Genomic DNA, 13,913 nt, shown 5'->3' on the forward strand with positions numbered 1-13,913 from the left:
TGAAAATAGTGGATAACATGTAGAAATAGTAAGTCTATGTTTTAAGTTACTGATAGTAATATATACCCAATGTTAAAATTAACCAGTTGATTGACTAACGTAGATATGCATGTATACATCAAAATTATTGCTATCTGACTGTATCTGCTTTAATTTGCTGTTCTGTTCTGTACCATAACTTTAATAAACTGTTTACCAAAATAAATAAACAAACAAACATTTGGTCATCCATACTGTATACCTGGGAGTGGCAACTATCAGAGTATCTATTTCACACCTCCTGAGACCTGTCCAAATGTAAATCACACATTGTTTCTGTTATTTGTGAGGCTTGTAGTTTAAGTAATAAATTTTGAAGGCATAAATATATGTGCATGGTACAAAGCCACATTTATTTTGATGCAAGCAACCAATATCCATGGAACTAAAAAAATATGTATATAAGCTATAATCAATGTAGGAATGGCAAATAGTAGGGAAATATTTAAATATTAGGGAATATATATGAGAGAATAAATGTTCATTTGGAAAGAAAAAAAAAGAAAATCCTCTAAACTCTTACACGCAACAAATGGGATTAAATCAATAATTGCAAGAAAACCTTTTTCTAGTCAAGTTACTTTTTATTTCCTGTTCCTTTTGCGATATGGTCACAGTTTTAATTGCACTAGTGTGATGTATTGTGTTGCCTGCAAATATTATATATATTGCACAATTGTGTCCTGCAAATTTGCATGAAATCATGGTGAAGATGGAGAAATGAGCAGCATAAATGGGAAATTTATCCTATCACAGTATTATAGATACAAGTAGAAAATATGAATTAATATCAGACATTTTTAAATTTCAAGCAGAAGGAATATTTTGGCTGATTTATGTATAAAATTTCCTGATTTTGCTACTCCTTTGTGTAGTCTCTTCATTCATTGATCCAAATATGCCAAAGTGGTAGAATTATGCATGTTCTGTATTTGTCTTATGATTGCTACAACATATACATAATTTATAGTATAAATTAGTATTTTTTTGAAATTATTGAATAGATCAGAAAATATTTGTATAGTTATAAGGCAAATATAGGTAAAACATGGTTATGTTTGTTGACTTATAGAAAAGTATTTTGTAATCTTAAATTCATACTGCTCTCTAGTGGGGAATATTTTCAATGCAGAAGATGCACTGATGAAGGTAAATCAAAGCAGGGGTTTGGGAAATGCTGGTGTTCCTTAATGATCTGCATTTATTATTTCCAGCACTACAAGAGTGAAAAAGACACATTTTTCATTTTTGTTGATTTTTTGGTTCATTGTACTTTATGCAAAGTTTCAAAAACACAAGGTCATTGAAAAATATGGGAAAACCCTGTAATCTTGTCCTGTGTAGGCATATAGTTTTTCATACTTTCATGTAGGTTTGAAGCAGCGGATAAATACCTAGTGGGAATATTTTTAAGGTCTAGTTTAAACTTTCAGAATAGAATGTAAAACTTTCATTTATTTGTGTTAGGGGGAGGGATGTGAATGTTGTTGCTTAACCTTAGATAACACTTTAGGAAATTCTAGATCTTCCAGCACAGCCTATGATCAACTATCACTGCAAGCTACTTATAGAATCGTATTGGAGGACTTAGAGTTTCCTTGGGGGACATTCTCTCTAGAAAACTCTAAGTCTTTCAGCATGACTGGAGGAAATGGAGAATACAGTCACACTGAAGGACCTAGAGCCTCATCACAAAGGCCAAGTGAAGCATCCTATTTTGCCTGGCATTCCAGTGAAAGGAGAGGGGCAGTGGGGCGAATCTGTCACCCCATGCATACTGATGTTTTCCCCATCACACCGGGAAGCGCTACCCTCCTATCTGATGGGGAAGCCTCCAGTGTTCTGGGGGAAGTCTCCGACACGTTCACCCTGGTTGGGGGCAGGGCCTCCGCCGGATGTCACATGACTTCGTGCAGTGGCCTGCATGGGGCTCCATCCAGAAACTGGGATGAAAGCATAGTAGGATGCTAAATTCCCCCCATCTGATGAGGTTCTTAGAGAGTTCAAGGATGAATCTGCATTGTAGAATTAATACAGGCTGACACAATTTTAACCACTTTGGTTCAATTTATGGAGTCCTGGGAATTGTGGTTTGGTGAGGCACCGAAACTCTTTGGCAGAGAAGGCTAAAGACCTTGTAAAACTACCACTCTGGTGATTCCATAGCATTGAATCATGGCAGTTAAAATGGTGTCAAACTGCATTAATTCCACAATGTAGACATACCCCTAGATTTAACATTTTAAATCAAATTTGTGGAAAAAAAAATCCACAAAAGCCAAAACTACAAATCTGGAGGGATGACTGTATTGAAATATCAGCCTGGTATCCCTTATACACTTACTGGCACGAACTCTTCAAGGTTTCAAAAAAGTGTTTGAGTAAGAGTGCCTTCTTTTCATGTGAAACATGAGCTTTACCACTAAACTTTGATCCTTCCCCTGAGTACTGTTAGATCAGAACTATTCTCGTTTTGCAGATGGGAAGAGACCAATATTATGATTTCCTTAGAGCTATCTGAAGAATTCCTGTCTTAGTTCATATATACAGCATAATCTTCTATACATGTTGAACCAGATATAAAAACAGTTCAAGGAGATAATATATTATTGGTCTTTTTAAAGATATATAAACCATTTCTTTGTCCACAAGGGATTTTAAGATATGCAGAATTTTAAAGAAACAAATCAAATTGAAACTCATTGAAAGCCATAAAGGAAAGGTAGGGAGTCCAAGAAACCTTAGACATAATGTGTCTTAAAGGGGGGGGGGTAATTTCAGTGAACAAGGTTGAAAATTTTTAGCATGAGCCAGATTGTTTTATTCTTTGATAAATTTGATTTAAATTTAATGTTTTACTCTGAAAAATACAAATTTTTATAGACAGAAAAGGCTCAGGTTGTGGTTTTTACAAAAAATTGAGCAAGGAAGAGGGGAATTACATGTTACAGGCTGAATATCCCAAATGCTTGGGATCAGAAGTTTTTATGGTTTTAGTGATTTTGGAATACAGTACCTATATTTCCCTATATGCATATAAAGATATATCTTGTTGCATAGATAGATAGATAGTATGCCAATAACCAGAATGTAACTTTATACACATTTTAAAAAAATATTTGTGCATATTAAATCATCAGAAAAGTGTCACTTTCTTAGTTACCCATGTTGATAATTTTGGATTTTCGAGTATTTTAGATTTTGAAATTTTGTATAAACTAGCATTATAAGTTTTCTGCACCTCCTGACACAAGTCATATGTGTGGTTATGTATACAATATCTATGCAGAAATATTTTGACTGTTTGGCTTAGAGAATGGTTAGCTGAGAGGCGTTTCTAGCCAAATTCAGCACTCTCCTGTTTCAGAGAGATATATACTCAGGAGAATACCCATATAAGTTCAAGAGACCAAGAAATAGAGAAAATAAGGCAGTTCAGGGTTTATAAGAGCAGAATGGTGATCATTGCATTCAAGTTTCTGAGTCTGAAAAGCTAGATAGAAAGTTACCAGAGAAAATAGGGCAAGGAATAAGCTGAAGTTCAGGAAAGGAGGTCCTCCCTTTCTATTCCAACCGTCATTGCTCTGGGCTCTGAGGGAATGACGAACAGTGAGCATCTGCTGAACTTGATCCCCTCTGGTTTTTTCTTATGTACCATACCTTATTAAATTGTAAGCCCGGAGGTAGAGATTGTCAATATAATTATTTGTAAGATGCCATGGGTGTTTAAAGTACAAATACTCAAAATCAATCAGTCAACCAACCAATCAAGGATATCATACAGTGCCAAATGAAACTACTGGATCTGTTGTGTTAGAGCAAAGAGATGGCCTTGGCTATGTATAGGTAAAGGTAAAGGTTTCCCCTGATGTTAAGTCCGGTCGTGTCCAACTCTGGGGGTTGGTGCTCATCTAAGCCGAAGAGCTGGCGTTGTCCGTAGACACCTCCAAGGTCATGTGGCCGGCATGACTGCATGGAACGCCGTTACCTTCCCACCGGAGCGGTACCTAGTGATCTACTCACATTTGTATGTTTTCGAACTGCTAGGTTGGCAGAAGCTGGAGCTAACAGCGGGCACTCACTCCGCTCATCAGATTTGAACCTGGGACCTTTCTGTCTGCAAGTTCAGCAGCTCAGTGCTTTAACACACTGAGCCACTGGAGGCTTCCTAGCTATGTATGGCTGGTTGTAAATCAGTATAGGTGGCCTAATTATCTCAGTATTTTCTTTTTAAAACATGACAATACATTCCTGCTGTGTTGCTGCTACCTCTTTAAAAGCTCTTTTTCCTGCTCTTTAGGGTCTCCATGGCATGGTCTGGGTTCTACTTCCTTGGACCATCAGCCACTAGTGGCTGTGACTGTGGCTCACATCTTCCCCTTTACCATGTCAGGGCACCTCCTCTGGATAGGACATGACAATACCCAGCACTTATATTAAAAACAACATGACTCCATTAGCTACCAGCACCATGTTTGTCAAGAATATGGATTACCTTTTGAACAGACCCAAGCAAAGTTATGTTTCTTCCAGCTTGACGAGCTGCAGTTGATAAAAAATGTATAGGAAATTGATGATAAAAGTGAAGGTTGTCTTTGGAGAAAGTATGATGAGTTCACATGTCCTTCTCTTTATTAGTCAGAATACAGTAGAAATATCTCTCATATGAGTTTCAGTCATCAAAATAATACAATATGAGAGGCAGTGCAAGCTGATGAACTATGCAGATATGAGCAATTACTCAAATCAAATTATAAAAACCACAGGTTTCAAAAACAATTCATTCTGACAGTAGCATCTACTTGAAACTTATCTTCTTGAAAAAGAGGTACATTTCTCCTGCTTTTGGGGGCTTCCTGCTAATTATTGCCTAGGCATGGCTTTATTGTTTTCAAGCTGAATGGGAGACATTTACTTGTACAGTAGAGTCTCACTTATCCAAAGTAAAAGGGCCAGCAGAACGTTGGATAAGCGAATAGGTTGGATAATAAGGAGAGATTAAGGAAAAGCCTATTAAACATCAAATTAGGTTATGATTTTACAAATTGAGCACCAAAACATCATGTTGTAGAACAAATTTGACAGAAAAAGTAGTTCAATGCACAGTAATGCTATGTAGTAATTACTGTATTTACGAATTTAGCACAAAAATATCATGATTTATTGAAAACATCAACTACAAAAATGCATTGGATAATCCAGAACGTTGGATAAGCGAGTGTTGGATAAGTGAAACTCTACTGTACTTTGAAGCTCTCTCAATTCTCCACCTCTTTTTGCTGGTGTGCGTTTATGTGAGATGTAGGATATATCCCTACATTTGGACTGTTGGTTCATTTTAGTTAATAGTTCCCCATCTTGAAGCTCGTATGTTCTTTTTGATAATTATATAGGCTTTGTAAGTATTGTCTGCTAGTTGTGGAGCTTTTTCTCATATCATTTCTTATTCGCTAATGAAGTCATTGTGTATATTTTGATTGTGTGTTAAATAAAATTCCATTTTAAGTTAGTTCTGAGTAGATTGACTTCTATTTGTCTAAGAAGCACTGCTGCCAAGGTCACAAGTTTATTTCTATGCATACATACTCAAAAATGGCAGGAGTTCATATGTGTAGTTTGAAATAATTCCTGGTAACAATGTATTTAAATAATGGTTTATATTACTTTAACTATAAAAGCACTGACTCAGAAATAATCTATGTCTTTTCAAATAATATGCTTCCTTTTATTCACAAAGAAGCGTATCAAACCTGATAGTTGAAAATCTCATCTGTTCCAATGATACTCAATACTCGGTTCTTCTCATGGTATTTTTTGTGATAAAAACGGATAATAACTCAATTTTACACAGCACGTAACTGATGCTAGATTGATGTGAAATATTGTAACTTGTCCAAATTGTGCAGCAATTTTCTAGGAGAGCTGTGACTGAAGTCTGCCTTTTCTGACTGCAAGTTAAGTTAATAAAACTTTTATTTCTACTAGCTTTGTCCTGAAAATCTGCAAATGTCTCATTGACTTTAGTCTGAGAACACGTGACTATGTTTTCCAAGAGTCTGGCCTGTTGCATAAAGAATTGCCAATTATTACTGGGGATTAGTACATTTAAATTTCCCTGTTGGGCTCTGAGACTTTAACATGTAATTACTTAACGTTTTCCCTATAGCTAATGAGATTCATGATTACAGAACTTCAAACACCACAAGATCTGTTATAATAAAACTGTATAAATGTTAGCATGTTACCATTTAAAAAAAATACTATTTGCTCTATGCTCTGTGCAATAAGGAGAAGTCTTTGGAGCTTGAACAAATCACAATTCTGTCAGATATCTTGAAACTAAAAATTGAAGTAGGCCAAAGCAGCATGTATTTGTAAAATATTAGTGGTCACAGTTGGTTTACTAATTCAAGTCTGATTAATGCTTCTCAATTCTTACTATTCAGTTTATTAACAGAAAAAGGTTTATGAATTTTCAATAAAGACAGATATCAGAAGTGGTCACTGGCTTCCATGTCAAAGGGCCTTCATGTGCCAAATGGGTTCAGCACCATGGACAGCCATTTTGAAGAGTGGAATAAAACCTAGAATGGATTTACTGTATCACAGACATGAAATCCTCTGGGAACATATGATGAAGGACTTTTGGCTGCTTTGTGTTACCATGTTTTTACATTATAACTGTTACTCATACTTGGCTTAGCAATAAAACCAATGAAAATTAGTAATTGATTTGTACAAATAGGAAATGTGTGTGTTAATGGGTCACCCTGGGGGAGAAGAGCGGTATATACATTAATTAAATAAATACTCTCCCAAAATGGACTCATAGCAAAGAGAAAATTCAGCTGCCTATCAGCATGATTTAGCCTCTTTTTATCTACTGTTCAGTTTATGTATGCATCCCACATTATTAAAATAATGAAAGTATTTATACATGGTTCTATATCTTGATTAGAAATTATGTCATTCATGCTACCATCCAATTCCACTGCACTACATTGTACAAGGACACACCCTGGTGTCCACAGAGTGAGTTTCCTGATGTTGAGGGAAGGGCCAGAGAGCCAAGTTATTGCCAACAGTGGGGCCCTTTATACAGTAGACTCTCAGTTAACTGGCACACATGGGGATTGGCTGGTGCTGGATAAATACACTTTCCGGTTGTGTAAGAGTTACTATTAAAATAGTTCTAATGCTATATTTCATACTATAACCATACCCCAAACTCTAGATTGACATGATGTTAATATTGAAATGCAGTAAATAAAAAATAAAGACAAATTTAATGTAACACGGTTTTATTGCATTATAAAAACAGTTTTGTGAATGCAGTATTCTTTCTGCAATTGTTTTGCCCATAGCTTGAGAGTTCTGGTTAACTGAGAATCTATTGTATTGATAAGGTGTTTTGGGAAAAAAACCCCTCTGAAATGGTGATAAAAGAATAGCACTTCATAGACATTGTAAAGTACTTCCTTGTCAGCCAATCTGTATCAATTACCACGCACACAAACTTAATAACATCTAAGGAGCTGGCTGTTTGCTGTCACCATGTGAGAAACCCAATTATGCACATTGTGTTTAAGTGAAGCCATTGACCTAAATCTAGTTGTTAGTCCCAATTAGAGTATATCCACAGAATCCATGAAACAGAAGCTTTGACCTACTACTTTGCAGCTGAATCTGTAGATCTACTGACAGTAACAACGGGATTTATGTGGTTTAAATTCTGCATGTATGTTGTGTGCATCCCTGATTTATCTTTCTTTTGGTTATATTAGAAATCATGAAGAAACCCTGGAGTCCTAGTGGATCCCAAGACAACATTCACTGTACTGCAGATTTTACTTCTTTGCACGAAAGAGAAGGTGAGCCAGAATTAACATCTGATGACAGCGAGGGGAAAAAAGAAAGTGAGAAGAAACATGCCAGTTTTACTTTATGCAATGTATGCAACATTCAGTTGAACTCTCCTGCTCAGGCACAGATCCACTATAATGGGAAATCACACCAGAAAAGATTAAAACAGATCAGCAACGGGAATCTAAAAAATGACCATGGTAAGTTTTTTGCTGTTTTCCGTGTTGTGATGGCTGTATATGTTTACCAGATTTATTTTGAACATGTATCAGTTGTAATTTTGAAATAGTGGTTAATTCAATTTTGTCTGATGCATTGCATGATTTGCACAATTCTGATATGATTTAGAAATATAATGGTAACTGAAGTATTGGATTTTACATACTTTGTATTTGTAAATAGCAAGTTTGGAGATTTCTTGGAGAATTGAAGGAATAGTTCAAACGATTATACTATAAAAATCTGTTGTTGTGGCTGTTTAGTGTACATCTTGTGTTTTATTTGGAAGATATAATCTAGTTTGGAGATGACCTTGGCAAACATTATAGTCTTTTCAGTATAGACTATACTGCAACTGTGTTCTGTGTGGGATTTTCTTGAGTGTTCAGAAGATTGTGAAGTGTGGCTATTTTTATTGTGAGATCTTGACTACTCAGGAGCTTCATGCAAATGTAAAATAAAATCCATATGTCAGCTCACCACAGCCGCTCCTGAATGAACACACGAGACTCTTTGTGGTATCACCAGGAACTTTTACTGTAGGAAACATGAACATCAGAAAAGCCAAGAATGGGAGGCTCCGGCCAACCCTCCTTTATATACCCTCCCCCTCATTTGAACAGTCTCTTCCCGCTCAGTAAAACCCCGCGCAAATTCCCCGCCAAGTCCATCAGCCGTTTCTCCTCCGAGTCCTGGGACGCAGGTGTCTTATCAATGTCAGTGACCCTGAAACTCAGAGCCACATCCAGGCTCTAGTAGCAGGGTTCTGACATGGCGTCCTCCTCCCCTTCGTCCTGGAAGGAAAAGATTAAACACAACTATTGTTCTCCGCTGTCCAGAGTTCCTTTATACTTTTTTAACAGGCTGCAATGGAATACCGGGTGTACCTTTCCTAGGTCCTTTGGTAGCCTCAGCTCATAGGTCACTTCGTTTATTCTTTTTGCTACCCTGAATGGCCCTATATAGCGTGGAGCCAATTTCTTGGATGGGAACCCCAATTTCAGGTTTTTTGTGCTCAGCCAAACCAGATCTCCTTCGCCCAATTTGTCCCCCTCTCGGCGCCTACGATCCGCAAAGAGCTTGTACTTCTTTTGTGTTTCCCGCAATGCCTCTACCACGGTTTGCCACCCTTGCTTGATTTTGGCCGGCCATTCCTCGTCGGTCTGGCCCTCCCCTTCCTTCCACTCGGGTAGCCTGGGGAAAGGTGCCACCTCCTGTCCGTATACTATTTCGAATGGGGCACGACCTGTGGCCGAATGTACGGCCCCGTTAAAAGCCATCTCAGCAAACGGAAGAAGGTCCGCCCAATCATCCTGTCTATAATTGGTGTACATCCTTAAGAATTGGCACAGTGTCTGTTGGGTACGTTCGACCCCCCCGTTGGTCGCGGGATGAAAGGCCGAGCTCAGGTTCCTTTCTGCTCCTAACAGCTGTAAGAATTTTCCCCAAAATTTTGCAGTAAATTGGACTCCCCGGTCACTAATTATCTTGTCGGGACACCCATGTAGGCGATATACATGCTTCACATACAAATCAGCAAGTTTTTCAGCTGAAGGAAGTTTTGGCAGAGCCACAAAGTGTGCCTGTTTTGAGAATAGGTCCAATATTGTCCAAATGTATCTGTGGCCTCTGCTGGGGGGTAGTTCGCCTACAAAATCCATGGCTACGCATTCCCATGGCCTCATGGGCTCCACCACCTTCTGCAATAGCCCCTGGGGCTTCCCCGGTGGTGTTTTTCCCTCTGCACATAATTCACACTGCGTGACGTATCCCCTGGCGTCTTTCCTCATTCCGGGCCACCAGCATTGTCTGGCCAACAGTTTAATAGTCCTGGTGGGGCCTAGATGACCCGCACCCTTGTTATCATGGTACTTCCTTAACATTTCTCGTCTTAAACATTCAGGAATATACAATTTCTTATTTACAAACACCAAATCCCCACACAATTCTCCCTTTTCTTTGTTTGTTTGTAACCATTTGTCCATTCCATACGCTCGCTTCAACTCTTCCTCCCATATTTCTCCTCCCCCCGTGGAAATGGCAGTACGTTTGTTTTCTTTGGCCGCTTGTGCTCGAGTTAGTACTGCCAGGCCCCATTGCTTATCAAGAAAAATACTCCCTTCAGATTCCTGAATTCCTCCCCCGTGCTGAGGCATCCGAGAGAGAGCGTCAGCGAGTATATTATGTTTCCCCTGGAAGAATCTGAGTCTGAAATCAAAACGGCTGAAATATTGGGCCCATCTAATTTGCTTCGCTGATAGTTTACGAGGGGATCTTAGATACTGTAAATTTCTATGGTCAGTCCACACCTCAAACGGTGTTCCACTTCCTTCCAGGAAGTGTCTCCAGCACTCTAGTGCTTTTAGAATCGCTAGGGCTTCTCTCTCCCAAATCGGCCAGTTTTTTTCTGTATCGCTAAACTTTTTTGACAGATAGCCACATGGCTTCAGGTTCCCCCCCTCGTCTTTCTGTAGCAGAACTGCCCCATATGCCCGGTCTGACGCATCGCAATGTAATACAAAGGCTTTAGACATATCAGGGTGCTGTAGGACAGGCTCCTCAGTAAAACGCTTTTTAAGGGCTTCGAAAGCTTCCTGGCATTCTATTGTCCAGGTCAGTTTGGCCCCTGGGGCCTTCACTTTGGCTGTTTCTCCCCTACCTTTAGTCTTTAACAAATCCGTTAATGGCAAAGTGAGGCGCGCAAAGTCCTTGATAAATGTTCTATAGAAGTTTGCGAACCCTAGGAAGGATTGCAGCTGCTTCCGTGTTTTGGGGGCTTCCCACCCCCTCACGTCTTCTACCTTCGCAGGGTCCATCGCCACTCCCTGGGAGGAAATCCTATACCCCAGAAAGTCTATCTGGTCTTTATTGAACTCGCACTTGGCAAGCTTCGCATACAGTTTTGCTTCTCTCAACTTTTGCAGGACTTCCCTGACTAGTTCTATGTGTTGCTCCTTAGTCCGAGATACTAACAATATGTCATCTAAAAAAACAAAGACTCCCTTGTACAACAATGGATGCAACACTTCGTTGATTAATTGCATGAACGCGGCGCCTCCGCCGCACAAACCGAAAGGGAGCACACGATAATTGAATAATCCGAATGCACAGGAGAAGGCCGTCTTCCACCTGTCCTCTGGTTTAATCTGCAATTTATGGTACGCTTCAATTAAGTCCAATTTAGTGAATATCTGTCCCTCCGATAACTGGGCGATCAAGTCCTTCACTAAAGGTAGGGGGTATTTATTTCCAGAACTGATTGCATTCAGGCCCCTGTAGTCAATGCAGAGCCTCAGCGTTTGGTCCTTTTTGCGCCTGAACAACACAGGCGCCCCTAGAGGGGAATTTGAAGGCTCTATGAAACCCCTCGCTAGGTTTTTATCAATGTATTTTCTCAGTTCCTCCTTTTCCCTAGCCGACATTGGGTATATTTTTGCCTTAGGAAGCTCTGCTCCTGGGACTAGCTCTATCTTCACTTCAACTCTCCGCTTCGGTGGGAAACTGTCTGCTTCCTTCTCATCAAATACGTCCACAAAATCCCGATACTCTGGGGGTAATTTATCTGCCAGTTCTGCTATCCTGATAGAGTCTTCCTCCCCCCTTTTCCCCGGCTCCCTTTCCACTTCCTGGCTCCCTCCTTCCAACTTCATCCTGAAGATCATGCTCTTATCCTCCCAGTTGATTTGCGGGTTGGCCTGCCCCAGCCATGGCATGCCTAGTATAACATTATAGCTGGCTATTTGTGATATCACAAATGACACCTTTCCTTCCCAACTCCCTATCTTACACTTTACATCTTCGGCACTGTACTTAGCTAATGATCCCGATGCTGTGGATCCGTCCAACTGCGAAAAAGCTATTGGGGATTCTAGGTTCGTTCTTTCGCATCCCAATCCCTCGGCTAATTCAGGGGAGATGATGTTCCTGGAACATCCACAATCCACAAATGCTTTGCAGGTTGCTTGTTTGCTGCCACTTTCCAGCTGAATGGGGACCACTATCATGGCTTTGTCCTGACTTACCAACCCCCCCGAGTGGTGCCTCATCGGTGGTTCTTCCTCGGCGCGTTTCCCTGCCACGGCTCTTGGTTTGGGCGGGCCTCCGCCTTCCCCTTTTCTCTGCCAGCACTCGGCAGCCCTGTGGCCCAAACGGCCGCACACGAAGCAGCCCCTCCTGCTGGTGCTCACGTTCCCTGTCGGCTCCGTTCTCCTCCCGGCTGGGGTTGATCCCTCCTTCCGGCTCCCCTCTTTCATCTGCGGCCGCTGCTGTAGCCCTCCTCGGTGCCTCCTCGCCTGGGCCAGCGATGTCTCGATGCGCCCCGCCAGCTGAATCCATCCGCGCAGTGTGTCAGGCTCATCACGATGCACCGCCCAGGAGAGGATCTCCCGCCTGAGCCCCTCTTTGAAGAGTTCTATCTTTGTCACTGCAGACCATTCCGGCACCTTTTCAGCGAGGCATTGGAACTCCTCCGCATACTCAGATACCGACCTCTGCCCCTGGGAGACGGTCTTCAACTCCTCCCTCGCCCGGATCTGCTCCAGTGGATCTCGGAAACGGGTCTCCAGGGCCCCCATAAAGCGTCGGAGTGACCCCAGACATGGGTCGCGCCGCGCGTGTAGTTGAACGTACCAGCTGGCCGCTCCCCTCTTCAACACTGCACCAATGGCCCGTACCCGGCTGGATTCCGTTCTAAAAGTGTGGGCATTGTCCTCCATATAGCCCCTCACCGTGGTCAGGAAAAAATCCAGTTCAGAGGACTCTCCCCCAAACTCGATCCTTAGTTCCTCTCGTCTCGGTAGGGGTCCCTGTGGTGGCAATCCCCAATCCTCCGCCCGTCGCAAGCCCCCTTGCGGGCCAGTGGGCCCCGCTGCTGCTTCCCTTTGTCCTGTGCCACGCCCGGCATTCGCCAGGGGCACCAGGGTCTCAGTTGGGAGCGTAGCCGGGATTCTCGGAGGCTTTTCCCCTTCGTCGTCACTCTCCTCCACCCGCGTCAGGCTCGTTTGGATCTTGGGCCGGGCACCGGGCTCCTTTCGCATTTCCCTTCCCTTCGGTGCTGGGAGGTCTGCAAAGCCCTGGCTGCTTCCCATGCTCACGTCCCACATTGAGCTAGCCCGGAGTTCCCTTCCTCGCTCCGGCTCCGCCAAAACCGCCAGGCGCTCCATCGCCCTCGACATCACTGCCAGGGTGGTCTCCATCGCCGACATCCTCTCCTCCAGAAACACCATCTTTTGCGGGCCTGGGGAAGGTGAACCTTCCTCTCCTCCGGTGCTATCTCCCCGCACCACTCCGCGCCTCTGGGTTACCCCATTTGGCTGGGCATAAGCGGTGGATGACGCCAGGGCCGCCAGCTGGTGGAACTCAGCGTCCGTCTCGGGAGTGGCCCTTTCCGACCTTCCTCCTCCGGCGCCCAAGAGCTCTTCATCCTCCACTTGCATGTTACACCTCACCGCTACAGCGGGATGGTGTCCGTATTCTTGGCTTAGTGTCAGCTCACCACAGCCGCTCCTGAATGAACACACGAGACTCTTTGTGGTATCACCAGGAACTTTTACTGTAGGAAACATGAACATCAGAAAAGCCAAGAATGGGAGGCTCCGGCCAACCCTCCTTTATATACCCTCCCCCTCATTTGAACAGTCTCTTCCCGCTCAGTAAAACCCCGCGCAAATTCCCCGCCAAGTCCATCAGCCGTTTCTCCTCCGAGTCCTGGGACGCAGGTGTCTTATCAATGTCAGTGACCCTGAAACTCAGAGCCACATCCAGGCTCTAGTAGCAGGGTTCTGACACCATAG

At 42.2% G+C, this 13,913-nt stretch overlaps 2 protein-coding genes across 8 annotated transcripts in view; both read left to right on the plus strand.

Annotated features, from left to right (window-relative positions):
• znf385d (zinc finger protein 385D) overlaps positions 1-13,913 on the plus strand; it is a 506,886-nt gene that overhangs the window by 102,988 nt on the left and 389,985 nt on the right. For all 7 annotated transcript variants that reach the window (XM_062984389.1, XM_062984388.1, XM_062984387.1 and 4 more), the window contains one exon: positions 7,824-8,102. In XM_062984389.1, the coding sequence (XP_062840459.1) occupies positions 7,829-8,102 (274 nt within the window). In that variant the 5' untranslated portion in view covers positions 7,824-7,828. The remainder of the gene's footprint in view (positions 1-7,823; positions 8,103-13,913) is intronic.
• The window catches only part of LOC134299981 (uncharacterized), a 36,935-nt gene continuing 31,130 nt past the window's right edge, over positions 8,109-13,913 (plus strand). Inside the window, exon 1 of the mRNA XM_062984395.1 lies at positions 8,109-8,591. The gene's annotated coding sequence lies outside the window, so the exon portion shown is untranslated. The remainder of the gene's footprint in view (positions 8,592-13,913) is intronic.

The sequence above is a fragment of the Anolis carolinensis genome, chromosome 6, assembly GCF_035594765.1.
Source record: "Anolis carolinensis isolate JA03-04 chromosome 6, rAnoCar3.1.pri, whole genome shotgun sequence".
Taxonomy (NCBI): domain Eukaryota; kingdom Metazoa; phylum Chordata; class Lepidosauria; order Squamata; family Dactyloidae; genus Anolis; species Anolis carolinensis.